Source organism: Oreochromis aureus, linkage group 7, assembly GCF_013358895.1.
Source record: "Oreochromis aureus strain Israel breed Guangdong linkage group 7, ZZ_aureus, whole genome shotgun sequence".
Classification (NCBI taxonomy): domain Eukaryota; kingdom Metazoa; phylum Chordata; class Actinopteri; order Cichliformes; family Cichlidae; genus Oreochromis; species Oreochromis aureus.
In genome coordinates, this window is record NC_052948.1 from 51,785,695 (window position 1) to 51,801,379 (window position 15,685).

General features: G+C 39.4%; 1 protein-coding gene across 3 annotated transcripts; it reads right to left on the reverse strand.

Moving 5' to 3' along the window:
* Positions 1 to 1,373: 1,373 nt before the first annotated feature.
* On the reverse strand, positions 1,374 to 15,356 carry LOC116316028 (KN motif and ankyrin repeat domain-containing protein 1-like). 3 transcript variants are annotated; one of them, XM_039614150.1, is made up of 12 exons: positions 15,225 to 15,356; positions 12,326 to 12,424; positions 8,998 to 11,568; positions 8,563 to 8,715; positions 7,927 to 8,035; positions 7,685 to 7,834; positions 7,454 to 7,541; positions 6,630 to 6,846; positions 5,508 to 5,650; positions 4,289 to 4,489; positions 3,924 to 4,022; positions 1,374 to 3,825 (listed from the first exon to the last, which is right to left on the reverse strand). In XM_039614150.1, exons 2-12 carry the CDS (start codon positions 12,330 to 12,332, stop codon positions 3,763 to 3,765), a joined length of 3,801 nt encoding a protein of 1,266 aa, XP_039470084.1. In that variant the 5' UTR covers positions 12,333 to 12,424; positions 15,225 to 15,356; the 3' UTR covers positions 1,374 to 3,762. The 3 variants fall into 3 exon arrangements, with proteins under 3 accessions (XP_039470084.1, XP_039470083.1, XP_039470085.1); XM_039614149.1 differs by having other exon boundaries at positions 6,630 to 6,849; XM_039614151.1 differs by lacking the exon at positions 1,374 to 3,825 and having other exon boundaries at positions 3,929 to 4,022; positions 4,285 to 4,489; positions 6,630 to 6,849.
* Between the last annotated feature and the right edge of the window lie 329 nt (positions 15,357 to 15,685).

Below are 15,685 nucleotides of genomic sequence, written 5' to 3' on the forward strand. Positions count from 1 at the left end.
GACTGTTACCATGGCAACAGCAAATTTTGATGGTGGACCTTGTATATCATTGTGTTTTATTGCTGTTGCTGGGAAATGATTCAGAGTGCTCTCAGTCACACAAGCTCTCAGGAATTGGAGACAGAGTGGTACACTGGGGAAACGAGTGCAGCGGGAAGCCGAACAACATAATTTTATAATCTGTCTTTTCATGGAAGCTTTCTGTCTTGTGCACCCAAGCACTGCTTAAAAAAAAAAGCTCTGGAAATGGGCAAAATATAAATCACATGAGTAGATGAAGAAAACAAAAGGAAAAGGAAATACAACAAACTCACTGTGAGATCGCATGTTTCACTGATGAAAATATCATACTTTGTAAATGGTTAGAAAAAAAAAGGTTGAAAAAACCCGAGATACCCCTTATTCCGTTCTTTCTTTTATTTTATAACTTGTCACATGTTCACTCACCAACAGTGCTCTAGCGTAAAATTAAACAATGATAATCTCTGAACTGCAGGACTGCTGCAGAATTGAATTATCACCACACGCTCTCTCTTCTCACACCAATGAAGCTCGTGGGGAATATTAATTAAAATGGTGAGAACTGTAGGGCACAGGTTATTCTGAATGGTTGATAAATGATTTACAGCTCATTCAAAGCTGAAGTTCGCTTTTAATTTCCAGTAGTACAAACGTCAAGAGAGGCAAGACTACTCTGATGAGTTATCAAGGCCAGGTTTTGCAGTGTAAGGTCACAAACTCACCTAATAATTCAGTCATTAATAGTCATTTTTTGAAAAAGGTCTACATAATCTTGCTTATGGGGGAAAAAAAGGCAATGGTACTTTACTGATAGACATCATAGTCAACTGAGAAGGGACAGGATGAACACTGAGGGCAATACCTGGTGAGGTGGTAGAAACAAGGAGGTGAGAATGGTGGGTAGTTTCTGTGTTAAAGGAGAAAAGAGAGCTGGGTGTCAGGATGAAGAAAAATTGGTGCTGCCAAACCAAAAAAGGAAAGAAGTGTTCGTGCCTGGCTGAAGGCTCGGCTGATATTAATTTTTTAAATGGTTGAGATACTTGAGGTGGAACAGTGGTAAGCACTGCTGCCTCACAGCAAAGAAGGTACTGGGTTTGAATCCACCAGCTGGTTGAGACCTTTCTGTTTCCTTGCACTGTAAAACCCACCTTTCACCCACCCCCCCCCCCCAAAAAGTTGAAAAATCTCTTACACAATGACAGAGCTCACGTGACCCTTCTTTTGTGTGTAACTAAAAACATTATCAGAGGCTCCATTTTTCCTTTCCTCCAGGAAATGTGTAACACATACAGTATAACACAATAACATGCTACCTTAAAATTCCTTACTATTAAACAAACATGGGACTAGTATTAATCTTGTCATCTGTCAGACCGTATTTATTATTCATTAAATTGCTGATATTTATTTGTCCATTTTGTCCATGATTGGTAGAAAGAGTTGTACTACAGATATGTAGTAGTTTATGCTGCATCTTTTTCCCTGTTTACATAGTATAAAGTAAAAGCTTCGACAAAAAATAAACTGTTTTTAAAGATTACAAAAAATATAAATATAAATAAAAAGGCCACTTGGGTTGAATTGAACTTTTGTTAGAATCATGAACAAAAATGGGATTTTGACAATTACAGTAAACAACAAGCAATCATGCATTTCAACATAATCTATAATCCTTACGAATCTAAAATAGTAAACTATGTTGCCATGCATCTATATTCCTGTAAGTTATAGTAATGTACACAGTATGGTGTCAATAACTTTAGCATATTTAATGAAGCCATGCAAAACTTTACTATGGTATCATGGATATTTTCTGAGGTACAGATCCTTTAAGTACGAAAAGCTGGGTCAAGATTTTTAACTTTGTAATTTTTGTTACTTTTATCCCAGCACATTTGAGCCCTTGTGACTTTACAAATAATAGGAGATATAAAAATAGTACAAAATTTCACCTTAGCCCTAAGTAAAACCCAATTCCAAAAATGCTGGGATGCCGTATAAAAAATAAACAAATAAATAAAAATGCTATGATTTGCAAATCTCTTAAACCAATAACTTTTCACAATAGTGCATAAAAAATAAATCATAGGTTTAAATAAAATGTACTATTTAAATTTTAATTTGATGGCAGCAACATAACTCAAAAAAGTTGGGAATGGGCAACAAGAGGTCAGAAATTTAGAGATACTAAAAAGAAACCGCTGGAAGAACAAAGAAGATTAACTGAGAATTTGTCAATAACACGATTGGGTATAAAAAGTGCAGCTTAGAGGCGCAGAGTTTCTCAGAAGTGAAGATGGGCAGTATCAGCAAGCTAAAAATTATGGAACAATTTCAGAATGATATTTATCACTGTAAAATTGTGAAGACTTACTCATCATCTACAGTACATAATATGAAAGGATTCCTGCAATCTGTAGAAATCTCTGTGCAGAAAGGAACAAGTCTGAAAATCCAATAGTGGATGCCTGGGATTTTCAGGCCCTCGGGCATTGAAAACAGCCACTATTTGAATTTGAATTTATTCTGTTATGGAAATCACTGAATGGGCTCAGGAACACTTCCAGAAATCACTGTCTGTGAACACAATTCACTGTCCCATCCATAAACGCAGGTTAAAGCTCTATTGTGCAAAAAAGAACCCCTATGTGAACATGATCCAGAATTGCAGCTGTCTTCTCTGGTCAAAGCTTATTTTAAGAGGACTGAGGCAAAGTAGAAAGCTGTTCTGTGGTCAGATTATTTAAAATCCTTTTATAGAAAACATAAATTCTGCATCCTCCAGACTAAAGATCAGAGGGATCGCCTGTTTTGTTATCAGCACACAGCTCAAAAGCCTGAATCTCTGATGGTATTTTGACGGTAGTATCTATGAAACTGGCAGCTGGCACTTCTGAAAAGGCACCATCAGAGCTGAAAGGTATGCACAGGTTTTAGAGGACAATATGTAATGTCTTTGCTACTGATATAATCTTAGCATACTTCATCTGCTGAGACAATGCTACTGCATCTATTGCAGTAGCATGGCTTCATAGAAGAGTTTGGATGCTGAAACAAAAAGTACTACAAAGAAGACACACAACTGTTGAGCAGCTAGAATCGCCTATCAGACAGGAATGAGACATTATTCCTCTACCAGAGGGTCCAGCAGCTGGTCTCCTCAGTTCCCAGATGTTACAAAGAGATGTTACAGAGTGTTGCTAAAAGAAGAGGGGATGCCCCGCAGTAGTAAACATGCCCTGTGCCAAAGTTTTTAGATATGTTCTGGCCATCAAATTCAAAATAACCTGATTTAAAAATAAGAATAAAAGGTTTGACATGTTTTCTATGTTCCACCTTCAATAAAAACATGGGTTGAAATGATTTGCACATCATTGCAATCTACTTTTATTTCCATTTAATACAGGATCCCAACTAAAGTGCATCTTAACTTGGGGACTTTGGATAATTTTGCATGCTCTCCTTAAATATACACACATGCACTATGTTAAATTTACTGTAATACACATTCAATTATATGAAATATGAAATTACCAGTGTTATCTTATACACATGTATGCATACCGTGCTACTAGATAATGAAAAGCATTTTGTCAACTGCTGAGTTATGACAGATAAATATTCAACTGCATTCTGTTGATAAGATTGAAACTGACAAAGTTATACACAATGTGGGCTTTGATATTGAATCATCTGAAAATAAGTTTCATGTAGCATCAAATCCGAGTTTGGGGCATCTAATCATTCAAAGACGTGTCTATCACTGGAAGAAGAAAGAGACCTGCCACTGTGGCGACCAATTGCCTGTTAAGAAACACACAAACACAAAAATACATACAATGTAAGAAAAAATGCACACACAAATTTATATTGTGTGTTAATGTAAAAATTGACTCACATACCCCTGCGTGTCCTTTGGAGAAGTTGGCATGAGCATAAAGAAGCACTGCAATGTCATTGTGTCCTGCCTCTAATGCGATGGACATGGCTGTGCTTTCATCCTGTTTACGCACAAAATACACCACAAGAGCTTCTGTTGTTTATCGCACAATAACAGATAGAAAATAAACAGCCTCAGTATAATTAATTACATACCATTTCTATCCCTTTTGTTTTCTCCTGACACACTGAATGTGTCTTCTGTAACAAATGGTTACTCTCTGCTTTTGTAATATAATATCTGAAACAAAGTAAGAGCGCTTCTGCTTCACAGCTTGAGGCCACTGGGCTCACAGAAGCTGCAAAGTAGAGGCAATGACTCACATACACTGTCAGTCAGGGTGGCATCGCACTCCGGCTGTGCCAGCAGTAGTTTAACAATGTCAGCGTGGCCATGCTCGCTTGCACACATCAGCGCCGTGGAGCCCTCATCATCTTGGAGATTGACCTCCGCCCCTTGTGCCAGGAGTGCCTGCACCATGTCCATCCTGCCATGGCTCACAGCGAGCATCAGAGCTGTCTGACCGGCCTGGGCAGCAGAAGGCAGGAGTCAAACACAGGAAGAAACAGGGCTAGTAATACTGAGTCACACATCACATATAAAGATACAGTCAGTGGACGACTGGGGAAAGGAAAAAAAATGAACGGGACTGTGAAGCTAGTTCAGTTATTTATTCTTTCTTATATTGATTCACTGAATTTCAACTAAACAACACAAATGTAGCCACTGGATGAATATTTTCATCTTTTTGTAAGTTTAAATTTAATTAAATTGTTTGCAAAATATTCTCAGTCTCGTGGTTTGTTCTCTCTTCTTTCGGACACAGGAAATGTAATCAAACATAAAAGGTTAAACGTGCATTGCAGATTCTAGCTTGTGATTCATGCAGTGAATGGCAGTCGGCTTAGGACTGATCTTTTCGCGTAGGAGTGTGGCCGCTCCTCTGTATCAGCATATCACAGCAGCTGCGCCATCGGTTGCTAAGCCAACAAGCCTGGGACGTAGCATTTCCTCAGAGGTGCATATCCAGTAAAAATGACAAGTTGCAGATCTCAACTTTGTGGGGAATTCTGACGCACATAATCAGGTGTTTGTTTGGCAGTGCTGTGATATCTGCAGGATTTTTTTTTTAATCAGTTAAAGACAAAGGAAAGACTGTTTTCATTGTATTTATACTTATGCAAGCAGTTCCATTTATCTGTCTACATAAAATAAACTCTAAAAATTATTAAGAGTAAAATCAGAGACATCTTATAAGGAAAGTTGCTTTAAAATAAAATAGTTGCAGACAGTTCCTCTTATGTTTCATCGTCTGACATCACATAGGACAGGAGATTTAGTGATGCATTAAATCATTTTGACAATACCCAGATTGAATGAAAGCCCTGAGAGCTGCAGCATTTTTTTGTTAATTGAAAAAACTAGTTTGTAAAAAACGTTAACTATAGTGTAATGTTAATGGTCACTCCTGGTTAGCTGGCTCTCACTTAGTTAATGAAATCAAGTGGAGATCACACCCTCACCCACAACCTGAGAACATACTGACCTGGCTGGCCTTGGCGTTGACATCTCCTTTAGTGAAGAGCTGCTCGACTACTTTCATGTTGTCTGGATTATCCACAGCAGCAAGTGCAGCCAGCATGATGGGCGTGTAACCTGCTGAATTCTGCTGATTCACGTTGCACACCTCTGTAGTGATTGGTGGTGAAACGGATGGCAGTGGAAAAAACAAGCGAGAGGAAGAAGGATGTATATCATTTTGTACTGATAACAATTCACATTTGTTTTAATCATACTAATGCCAAGTTTTATTTTGTAAGGAAGACCTGTTCCAAATAAGCTTTTGTGGTGAGTGACTAAAAATGACAAAGCTGTTATGCAATATAGATTCACAGAAAAAGGCTGGCGCTTAGAGATATATTTATTCTGAGTGATATACATACACAGAAGCTGTTCAGTCGGGCACCCAGTGCAAATATCAAACTATCCCGACAAACTAAATAATTAAGTGACGGTCCAGAATAGTGTTTCTGCCTTTCGATCCTTTTAATACTCATTCACAGCTGGAAAAATGGTTGAAACAAGTCATTATGATTTTCAAAAGGCAATCTCCAGCACATAATTTCTTATTTAAAAAAAAATTCGTATTTTCCAAGCTTTTCCAAAAAAAAAAACCCCATCTCATTTATCAGCTACCCAGCAGTGAAAACCATGTATTCTATTGCCCATGCTGGTTTAAGAAACCAGGGTTTTCTTTTTTATCAATATTTTCCAGTTTTTGACAGGAGCACTTTGTATCTTATCACACACAGAATTCGCTTGCTGCTGTCATTTTCGCCACCTAGTGGCTATTAGAAAGAATACCAAGATGTTCATATGATATGACAAAACCAGATTATACATGGGCTTCTGAGCGATACAGCTGAATTACACAAGGCGTTTCCGCCCTAAAAAACTGTGAGCTTGCTTGTTTCTCTGATTTGCTGGGGGATTCAAATTAAAAGGACAACTCTTGCGGCATTTTGCAGAAGTTAAAAAAAGCCCTGGCAGCATAATTTGTCTGTAACCTTGTTTTAAGCATGTCCAGACTGCAAAGAAATAAACTTAATTCTCGTGACAGAGGGACAGAGAAAAAAATATGTACTTGGGGTGGTGTGGTAATACGTACCTGCATTAAGCAATTTCTTCACAATGCCAAAGTTGGAGTGAGAAACACTGTAGTGTAGAGCTGTGTTTCCATTGCCGTCAGCCATATTAACTATGTACTGCAATACTGAAGGTGAAATGGCCTGAAACGTAGATAAGTAGTCCTCTACAGTTTCAGGAGAAGCTGACTTGTGGCTGGACACAGAGAACCACTCTTGCTGGAGTGTGTGCAGACAGTCCTGCTGCAAGAGAAAAAAAGGATGCATTATATATGCAAAAACAGCGCTTCTTTTTTTAAACACATACTTCTTGCCATAAATTAGTTTAGTAGAGCAATCAGGACTGAATAGACACAATCTTCCCATAATTACAGGGATGTGAATGAAAGAAGACAGACAAACAGCATAAAGCAACAATTCTATAAAAGACATCATAAAAGAAGAGGGATCTGTCATTATTTCAAACATAAAAAGGCATGTCGAGAGTTCTTGTTATTCTTTTTAGTGTTTCAGCTTTCACAATAGAAGCTGTCAAGAGTTACCTTGCTGATATACTTCCTTTGAATTCCACTTCTTCTTACCCATTTTGCATTTAACTGTGAAAGTGAGTAGTCTATTTCACTTAGAAAGAAAAACATTCTCATGTTGAAGCAAATGATATGGCTAAAAATTCTTCTACTGAGGAATTCTTTTCATATCCAATGGCAAGGATACTTCTTTATAAACGACATACTTTCACACACCATGGCCCAGCATCTCTCCACACCCATGCTAATCAAAACAGACAAACAAGGCCCATGGTGACTTTCAGTGGCTCTCATACTGAATATAGTAAAACAAAACATACCATTTCCCTGTTGGATAAAGCTGTGTCATCACTCAGGTGCGTCTTTAAGGCTTGACAAGCAAAAAACATCCGTTCGCTCATCCTACGCCTGAAAATAACCAAATTCTATTGGTTACTAGATGTCAGTTCAGACTTGAAAGGACTCCCACAGTAATGCAGACTGCTGTTGCGAAGCTTTTTATTGTTGCAGTTTTATTGGCTTTAAACCCTTTTAGACTTCTCCCAGATTACCTCTGCTGTGTATACAGTCTCGCAGCTCCTTTCGATCCCTTGTTGTCTTTTTCCTTTCGTGATTGGGCAACATCTTGAGGAGATTCCCTAAATGTTCTTTTTATTTTTCTGTCTACATCATCATTCTCATAATTCGACACTGGGTCCAGCCTAAGGACAATAAAACAAGTGCTTAATATCTATGAACATACCACATCCATCATTTCAGAAATAAAACATTTGTTTAGACATTAGACACCTACCCTGTAGTCACACCCATAAACTTCATGCTCTGCCTGTTGCTACTACAGCACTGGTTACCATTCTGTTTCTTTATTACATTCCTTGGCTTACCAGCATTATCCGACCTGTCTAGAAATGAGCACAAAGCACTTTTAATCTTAACACAAATCACACACATACAGTATGTTGCATTAAATGCATGTATAGCAAAACAGTTACAAGGCTAGCTAGGTCACTATCGGAGTATATATAAACACACGATTCCTTATGCATTCGTTCACATCTAAAAGCCTCTGTGGAAAAGAGAAAGCATTCTTTTACACCAGCTCCTCCCACAAAGCAGTTCAATTTTAGATCTTAAGCCACAAAGTGCTATGTGGCACACAACGTCTTCCAAAACCAGATATCATTCCACACATCGCAAATGCATCCCTCAAAAAGGGAACTTGCCAAGCTGAAGGCAGCCACTTCCCCTGAACCTAGTTCAAGTTTAAACTGGGCGCCGGGAGTGGCTTCAAAATAAAATATTTTTATACTAAAGGATTTTTAAACTTCCTTCACTGAAACAAAATTCCTACTAACTGGATATTTACTAAATATCTCATGAAAAAAAGGATTTGGATTTATAACTAAACATAAATAAATAAAAATATTACCTTGTAAACCAGAGGATGTCTGCTGTTCTATCATTTTAATCATTCTTTTCACTTCTGAATCATTACTGCTCTGCTGACACAGTCCTGCATTTGCTTTGTCACACTTAGAGGAGACAAGTGAAAGTTGAGACTGGGACTGAGAGTCTTTGTTTGCTGCATGAAAATAAGATAATAGTAGACAGAAACGTATAAACATAACATTGCAGATTTGAAAAAATGGTTAATCGCATCACCTACTTTGTGTAGATAAAGTTTTTTTTAATGTGTAAAAATCTGGAGCTATGTCATTCTATACAAATGACAGCAATAATGCAAGTAATACAAGTGCAAACTGTTCAACCTATTCAGAATGTATAGTAATAAATTACCAGGAAATTTGGTATTAGCTTTGCAAATGTTTTATGAAGAATAAATGTTTTTGGTTTGCTGTGTTACCTGCTGGTTGAGAACTGAACATGTGGATGTCTGTCCCTCCTTGTGCCATAGGTTTTCTATTGCAGGAGCTGGGATCTCCTTGGCCACTGTTATGATCAGGACAGTCCTCTGTGAGCAGGTCCCCATGCTCCATGCTGAGGAGCCTCTGCAACTTCTCGATGTAATGGTTCAGCTCATGGTCCCACTGTAACTGTGCAGATTTCTGGAAATTCTGTCCAGGTGTCCTGGATGAAACTGAAAAATCCCGTATCCGCCCTTCCCCTACACCAACACTCTTTGTTTTGACAGGGTCAGGTAGATGGGACGGTCCGGATGCCATATTTCGAGTTTTCAGTCCAACTAGGAAATTCTCATTAATGTCTGTGAATCCAACTCCAGTGTCTCGAGTTACCCTGGTGACCACTTCTGGTGTTTGCTTTGAAATACTTTCTACTGCATTTGCAGTTCCTACACCGATTGTTCGGGTCTCTGTGGTGCATCTGACGTCTCGGACCCTATTGCCTACAGATACTGTCCTAGTTGAAGTGTGAGTGGTGTTGGTGTGCTTGTCTTGGGTGCTGAGGAGTGTATTCGTGCTGGAGTCAGTGCTGAAGGCATGCTTGGTGTTGGTAAAGCGAGACACTGAACTACATACAGTGTTGGTACGCTGCGATGCTGTTTGGGGTGATACCATGATTCCAAGCTCAACTCCTCTTACTCGATCTGTAGTCATACACTTTGAAACTGCTTCCTTTGCCTCGCAAATGGTCACATCGACAGAACAATCCCCACAAGCCACTGAACAATACTCTTTCTTGGACCTCAGACTTGCCAGTGGCACCTCTGTGTTGCTTTCTGCATCACATACCTTTATCTCTGTCCCAACTCCTTGTGTGTTTGTAAAAACTTGCATTTCCACAGCCTTGTCACTGGTCTCCACTCGCTCCCTGACCTCCCAGAGGCTCATGGGTACATCCAGTCCTGTGCAAATACTCCTCATCATAGGTGCACAAGATACTCCTACAGTCTTTACCTCCTTTTCCTCGCCTGTGGAAGCATCTCTGAGCTCTGTGTGATTACCCACTCCCTGGCTTTTGGTGTGTGGCCTTGCATCTGAGCCTATGCTTACAGTGGACGGTCTGGCACAGCAGGCCTTGTCAGCCCGGTTCCTGGCTCCTGCAGCCTGAAGTTCCAGTTTCAGACGAATCAACTCTGTCTCCAGAGCTGATTCTTTCAACTCTATTTCTAATTGACAAATTCTCTCCTTTAAGGCACCGTTTATTAATTCTTGGGCATCAAGCTCTGCTGCCTGTTCTGTGTAAATTCCCAGACTGACTTCAGATACTTCTGTTGCAATGGACCTCATCTCTACCTGCTCAGTGTATGCATATTTGTTTTCTTTTGGTGGCTTAGACAAGATGATATCCATATCTTTGTCAGTTCCCACAGCGACTGACTTGAATGTTTTGTCATGAAGAAGGTTACATTTTTCATGCAATGTTCCCAACTGTCCCACTTTGATGGACCTTTCCAGTTCTTGAATGTCTTTGGTCAGTTGTCCAACCTCCTTCACATCTGTGCAGCTACTTTTAACTTCAAGATCTTTTTTGGTATTTCTGTTGATCTCAATTTCAGACCCTTCAATGGTATATGGGCTGTTCCAGGTTACATCATTGATGTTCTCTCTCTCAATCAAGTCCTTGAGCTGACAGCTTAGTTGCCTCTTTTCCTCCTGAAGGACTGAGATCTTTACCTGGAGGATTGGGATGATTTTCACTTGCTCCTCTAACTCTTTCAGTCTTTGTAGCGCAACCACCATTTGGTCACGGACATGTTGCAGGTGCATGGGGCCAAGACTGGTAACTGGGGTTGTTCTACCTGAGCTCTGTGGACTTACTCTCAGACACCCTGTGCTGCCTCTACTGCCCAGGGATGAGCCGAGGTGGACCTCGGGTCCAGTGCCAGTAGGCTTATTGCCATTATTGTTCTGATTATATGCACCCAGGCCAGTGAAGGGTGAGAGTGACCCAGGGGAGCTCACACCTCCGAAGCTGGCCAGTCGTCGTCGGGGATAGGGCTGGGGTGGAGACTGTCTTGTCACCTCCTGATTCAAGGGTTTGTGGGTCTCCAGAAAAGCCCTCTCCATCACAGGGCTTTGACTTTGGAAGAAAGATCGTGCAGCTGGCTGAGGCTTTGGCTCAGTTAGTATCTGAGAGGTTCCCAGACTTTCATTTCTTTTATTATTATCCAATGAGGAACCATGTGGTGGAGGAAGAGGTGGTCTACCTTGAGCTGCAGAGGACATGCCCAGTAGTTTTGAATCATCACCACTAGATGATGACAAGGACTCTGCAGAATACCACTGACTAGATGAAATGCCACTCTGCGTTTTGTCCACATTATTGCCGGCCACCCTGGGCCTCCTTTTTAGGCTTAGTCGCTTAATGGTGGCGGCGTTTTGGAAACTGTCCACACGCTGGATGCAGTCCACTTCAGACTGATAACTGTAATCAATTTCAAGGTAGTTAGGGAACCAGTCTTCAGTGCTTTGGCCTGTTAGATAGTTGGACAGCTGTACTTTAATCTTCCTCCCTGAAAAGAGTAGTCAGAAAAGCAAAAGAATAAAAATAAAACAGAAAAAATCCAGACCAAACATTATGCAGAAAGGTGGAAAATCTGTAAAAAAACACACACACAATTAAATCTTACAGAAAATAAGAAGTTATTGTAAATTTAAGTTTTAAATAACATTTAATAATCATGAATCATCATGAATACACAGTAAAATCTTGAAGGCTTTAGGCTATATACTCTTCCCTTTTCTTTCCTTACCTTAGTATGTGTTGATCAGTGACCATTTCTCTGAGTCTCAAGCCTTCCTTCACTTCAAAATGTTTCTGACTCTAATCTCTCTGAGCCTGTCCCACAAGAGGAGGAGGGAGAGAGGAGTGTCTACCAATCCTCCAGACACTTTTTTCAGTAGTTACTTCTCTCCCAATGGTATGTCTCTCTCTACATAGACTAAGCCCACTCTATAATTACTCTGCAACTCTCCCTGTAAATGCCCAACCATTCTCTTGGCAGGACTTCTCAACCACAAACATATTCCAAGTATTTTAGCCACTGAATATAAAAGCAAATACCTAAGACAACACAATTCTAACCTATAACTATATTTAAATAGTAAATGTTAAATGCATTAAGCTGGAATTGCAATAAATTTCATCATACAACCCCTATTATCAAAAAGTACATTTAGTGCATTACTTCCAGAAGCATGTACAAATTACAAACATTTTTGTGACTCTATAGCATTTAGGTTAGTGGTAATTATATCAGTTATCATTACCTGACATATTCCTCAGGACGTAAAAAGCCTTGAATGCGTTTCAGAAAGTCTCAATAATGATTTAATTCCTTTTTCATTCAGTCTAAACTTTGAATAAGTCTGCAAATAAAAGAAAAACACATCAAATTAACTTTGAACCTTGGTGTTGCTGCCTCATTCGTATGAGCTCCTTCTCTCTCTCATCCCAGGTCTGACAGTCGATAACAGCTAACATTACAGTGCTTGCATAAAGGAAATGCAATACTGAGACATGAGACATTATAGTTATTTCTGCACAACTACAGGAGGATGGGGCTTAGCCTCAACACACTGTCATTGCAATGCTATCCCCTATCACATTTTCATTGATAAGCACCTTTCTGTTCTCAGCATGCTGGTGTTTTGAGAAGGCTTCCTCTCTTGTTCTCCCTTCATAGAAAGTAGGTTTAAAGAATTACTGAAATCTATATCTAATATATATCTATAATACAACAATCTACTCTAATATGATCTAATCTGATATAGTATTTATAATTAACATGCATAAAATAATGACTTATGTGAGGAGTAAGCCAAGTGAAGTTGGATAAGGAGGATTTAACAACTTGATATCTTTTTTGTAAACTGTCTGCATTTTTCTACAGTTTTTAGAACTTGACACCCCGAAAGAGTGAAAACTAATGTGAAGCCCAGCAAATGTGTAAGTAAATTGGTGTGTATAAAGTCAATCCAAACTACACATCAAAAACACAGACAAGCTGCTATTTGCATCCTACTGAGACATAAACAATCTGAAAAATACTGTTTATTTTGCAGAACCAATGAAAATGGTATTACTATGAAATAAATTACAGTTTTCTCTGGCTGGAGTTAAGGTTGACTAATCACCTGCTGATTCAAGTGTTTGTGGGTCTCTGTAACAGCCTGTTCCATCACAGGGCTTTATCTCTACAGCTGGTTCATCTGACTTGACTCATCTGTGGCTAATCTGAGGTTGCTGGACTTCTCAGTCTTTTAGTGTTATCCAATGAGAGCCATGCGGTAGAGGACGATCCACCTCTAGCTGTAGAATGAAGGGATTGTCATTCTACAGCTAGAGGTGCTCCCTTCAGGATTGATTAGTTTTTCTTATTTTTTATTAAGGAAAAAAAATACTATCCAACTCCACCTGGCGCTGTGTGAACAAGTTCTTGCCCTAAACGTAATAACTGGTTGTGCCACCCTTGGCAGCAGGAACTGCAATCAAGCATTTGTGATAAGTGGCAATGACTCTTTCAAATGACTGTGGAGGAATGTGGAGGGATTTTAGCCTACTCTTCCTTGCAGAATTGTTTAAATTCAGTCACACTGGAGGTTTTTCTGACCATGAACATCCCATTAAAGCATCTCAATTGGATTTAAGTCCAGACTTTGACTAGTCCTGCTGCATAACCTCAGTGTGCCTCAGCATCATGGCACAAATCGATGATGGGCGGACATTCTCCTTCAGGATTTTCTGGTAGAGAGCAGAATTCATGGCCCCAGATCATCACACTACCACCATGTCTGACTGCTGGTATGATGTTCTTTTCAAGAAATGCTGTATTAGTTTGACAAAATATGTAACAGGAGACAATCCTTCCAAAAAGTTCAGCTTTTGTCTCGTCAGTCCACAGAATATTTTCTCAAAAGTCTTGTAAAAAAGTGATATGAGCCTTTGTGTTCCTTTTAGTCAGCAGTGGTTTTCTCCTTGGACCTCTCCCATAGAAACCATTTTTACTCAGACTCTTTCCTATTGTTGACTCATGAACGCTGACCTTAAGTAAGGGAAGTGAGGCCTGCAGTTTTCGGTTCTTTTGTGACCTCCTGGTTGAGTCGTCATTGCACTTTTGGAGTAATTTTGGTAGGCCAGCCACTCCTGCCAAGGTTCACCACTGTCGAAAATTTTCTCTATTTTTGGATAATGGCTCTCATTGTGGTTTGCTGCAGTCCCAAGGCATTAGAAATGGCTTTATAACCCTTGCCCAACTGATAGATATCAATGACTCTGCTTCTCATCTATTCTTGTTTCTTTAAATTGTAGCATGATGTGTTGATTTTTAAGACCCTTTAGCATATTTCATTTTTTCAGATAGGTTCTATTTAAGTCACTTCCTGATTCAACAGGTCTGGCAGTAATCAGGCCCGGGTGAGGCTAGTGCTATCCAAAAAATGTTATCAATCACAGTTAACTCATGATTTAACAATAGGGCCAATTACTTTTTCACACAGGAGCAGGTAGGTTTGGATAGCAGACTGCAGCCTAAACACCAGCAAAAAGGAAAAGCCCTACAAACGCACACAAAATACAGAAAACAAAATATGGAGGATTGCACCGTCACACTTCAAAGAAGCAGCGGTTTATCGGTGATGTGAGGGAGTAGTTACATTTCTGCTATCAGCTATTTACAAAGCTCGTCACTTCCACAGCTGTTTCCCAAAAAACATGTCCGTTTTGTTTCACTGTTTGTTTGTTTTTTAGCTTTTGTGGCATTTTCCCTTGTGTTTTATAGAAATTCCCTTGGGTTAGGTGCCTTTTAGCAGCATTTTTCCATTTGCTGGTGTTTTCTTCAATTACAGTGCGTTTGACCTCTCAGGGCCACCATACAAATCTCACTGACAGAAGTGCCAAGCGATTATTAATAAAGGGTAAAACTTTGTATGACAAATATATAACTAATATTATTATTTGAACTTTTTATAAATTGACAGATAGCTGCAACCCTTCCTCCTCCCTTACTTCAAATTGAATGTTTTATTCCGTCGTGTTATAAAAAGTTAGCCTCTGTTTGCTTAACATGAGAAGAAGTAACTCACCTGTGCATTAGGAGAAGAGGTGGACATATACAACATGCTCGTGTGATGCAGAAGTTAAATATTATGAATATTATTAACAGCTTACCTTATCAGTTGGCACGTGTTTTTTTAAAACGTGCATTTTTGACGCTAACAAGACCGCGTGTTCCCCTTTTCTCCTTTCTCATTTATTTTTCGATATTAGACGAACTTTTCCTCTGCATCCGTGAGATGCATACCGCGCATGCGCATAGAGCTGTCAACGCGCACAGCAGATGCTCACGGGAATCAGTCATTAAAATATTGATGAGGCGCTTTCTTCTGTTGACTCGATTACACAGCATAAACACCACATCATTTCGGCCTCAGAATCTGGTTTCAGGGGTAGTAACTACCGAACTAATTACCTGAGTTATTATTTTTCTCCAGTGACATAACCGGGAGATAAAGTTAAACCGCCATCTTTATGTAGTTTGCATATATTTAACTGTAGGCTTAGGCTAATGGCACCTGTAAAAAATAAGTCACTCTTGTTGTTTTAATAGTGCTGAAAGATTAATCAATTCG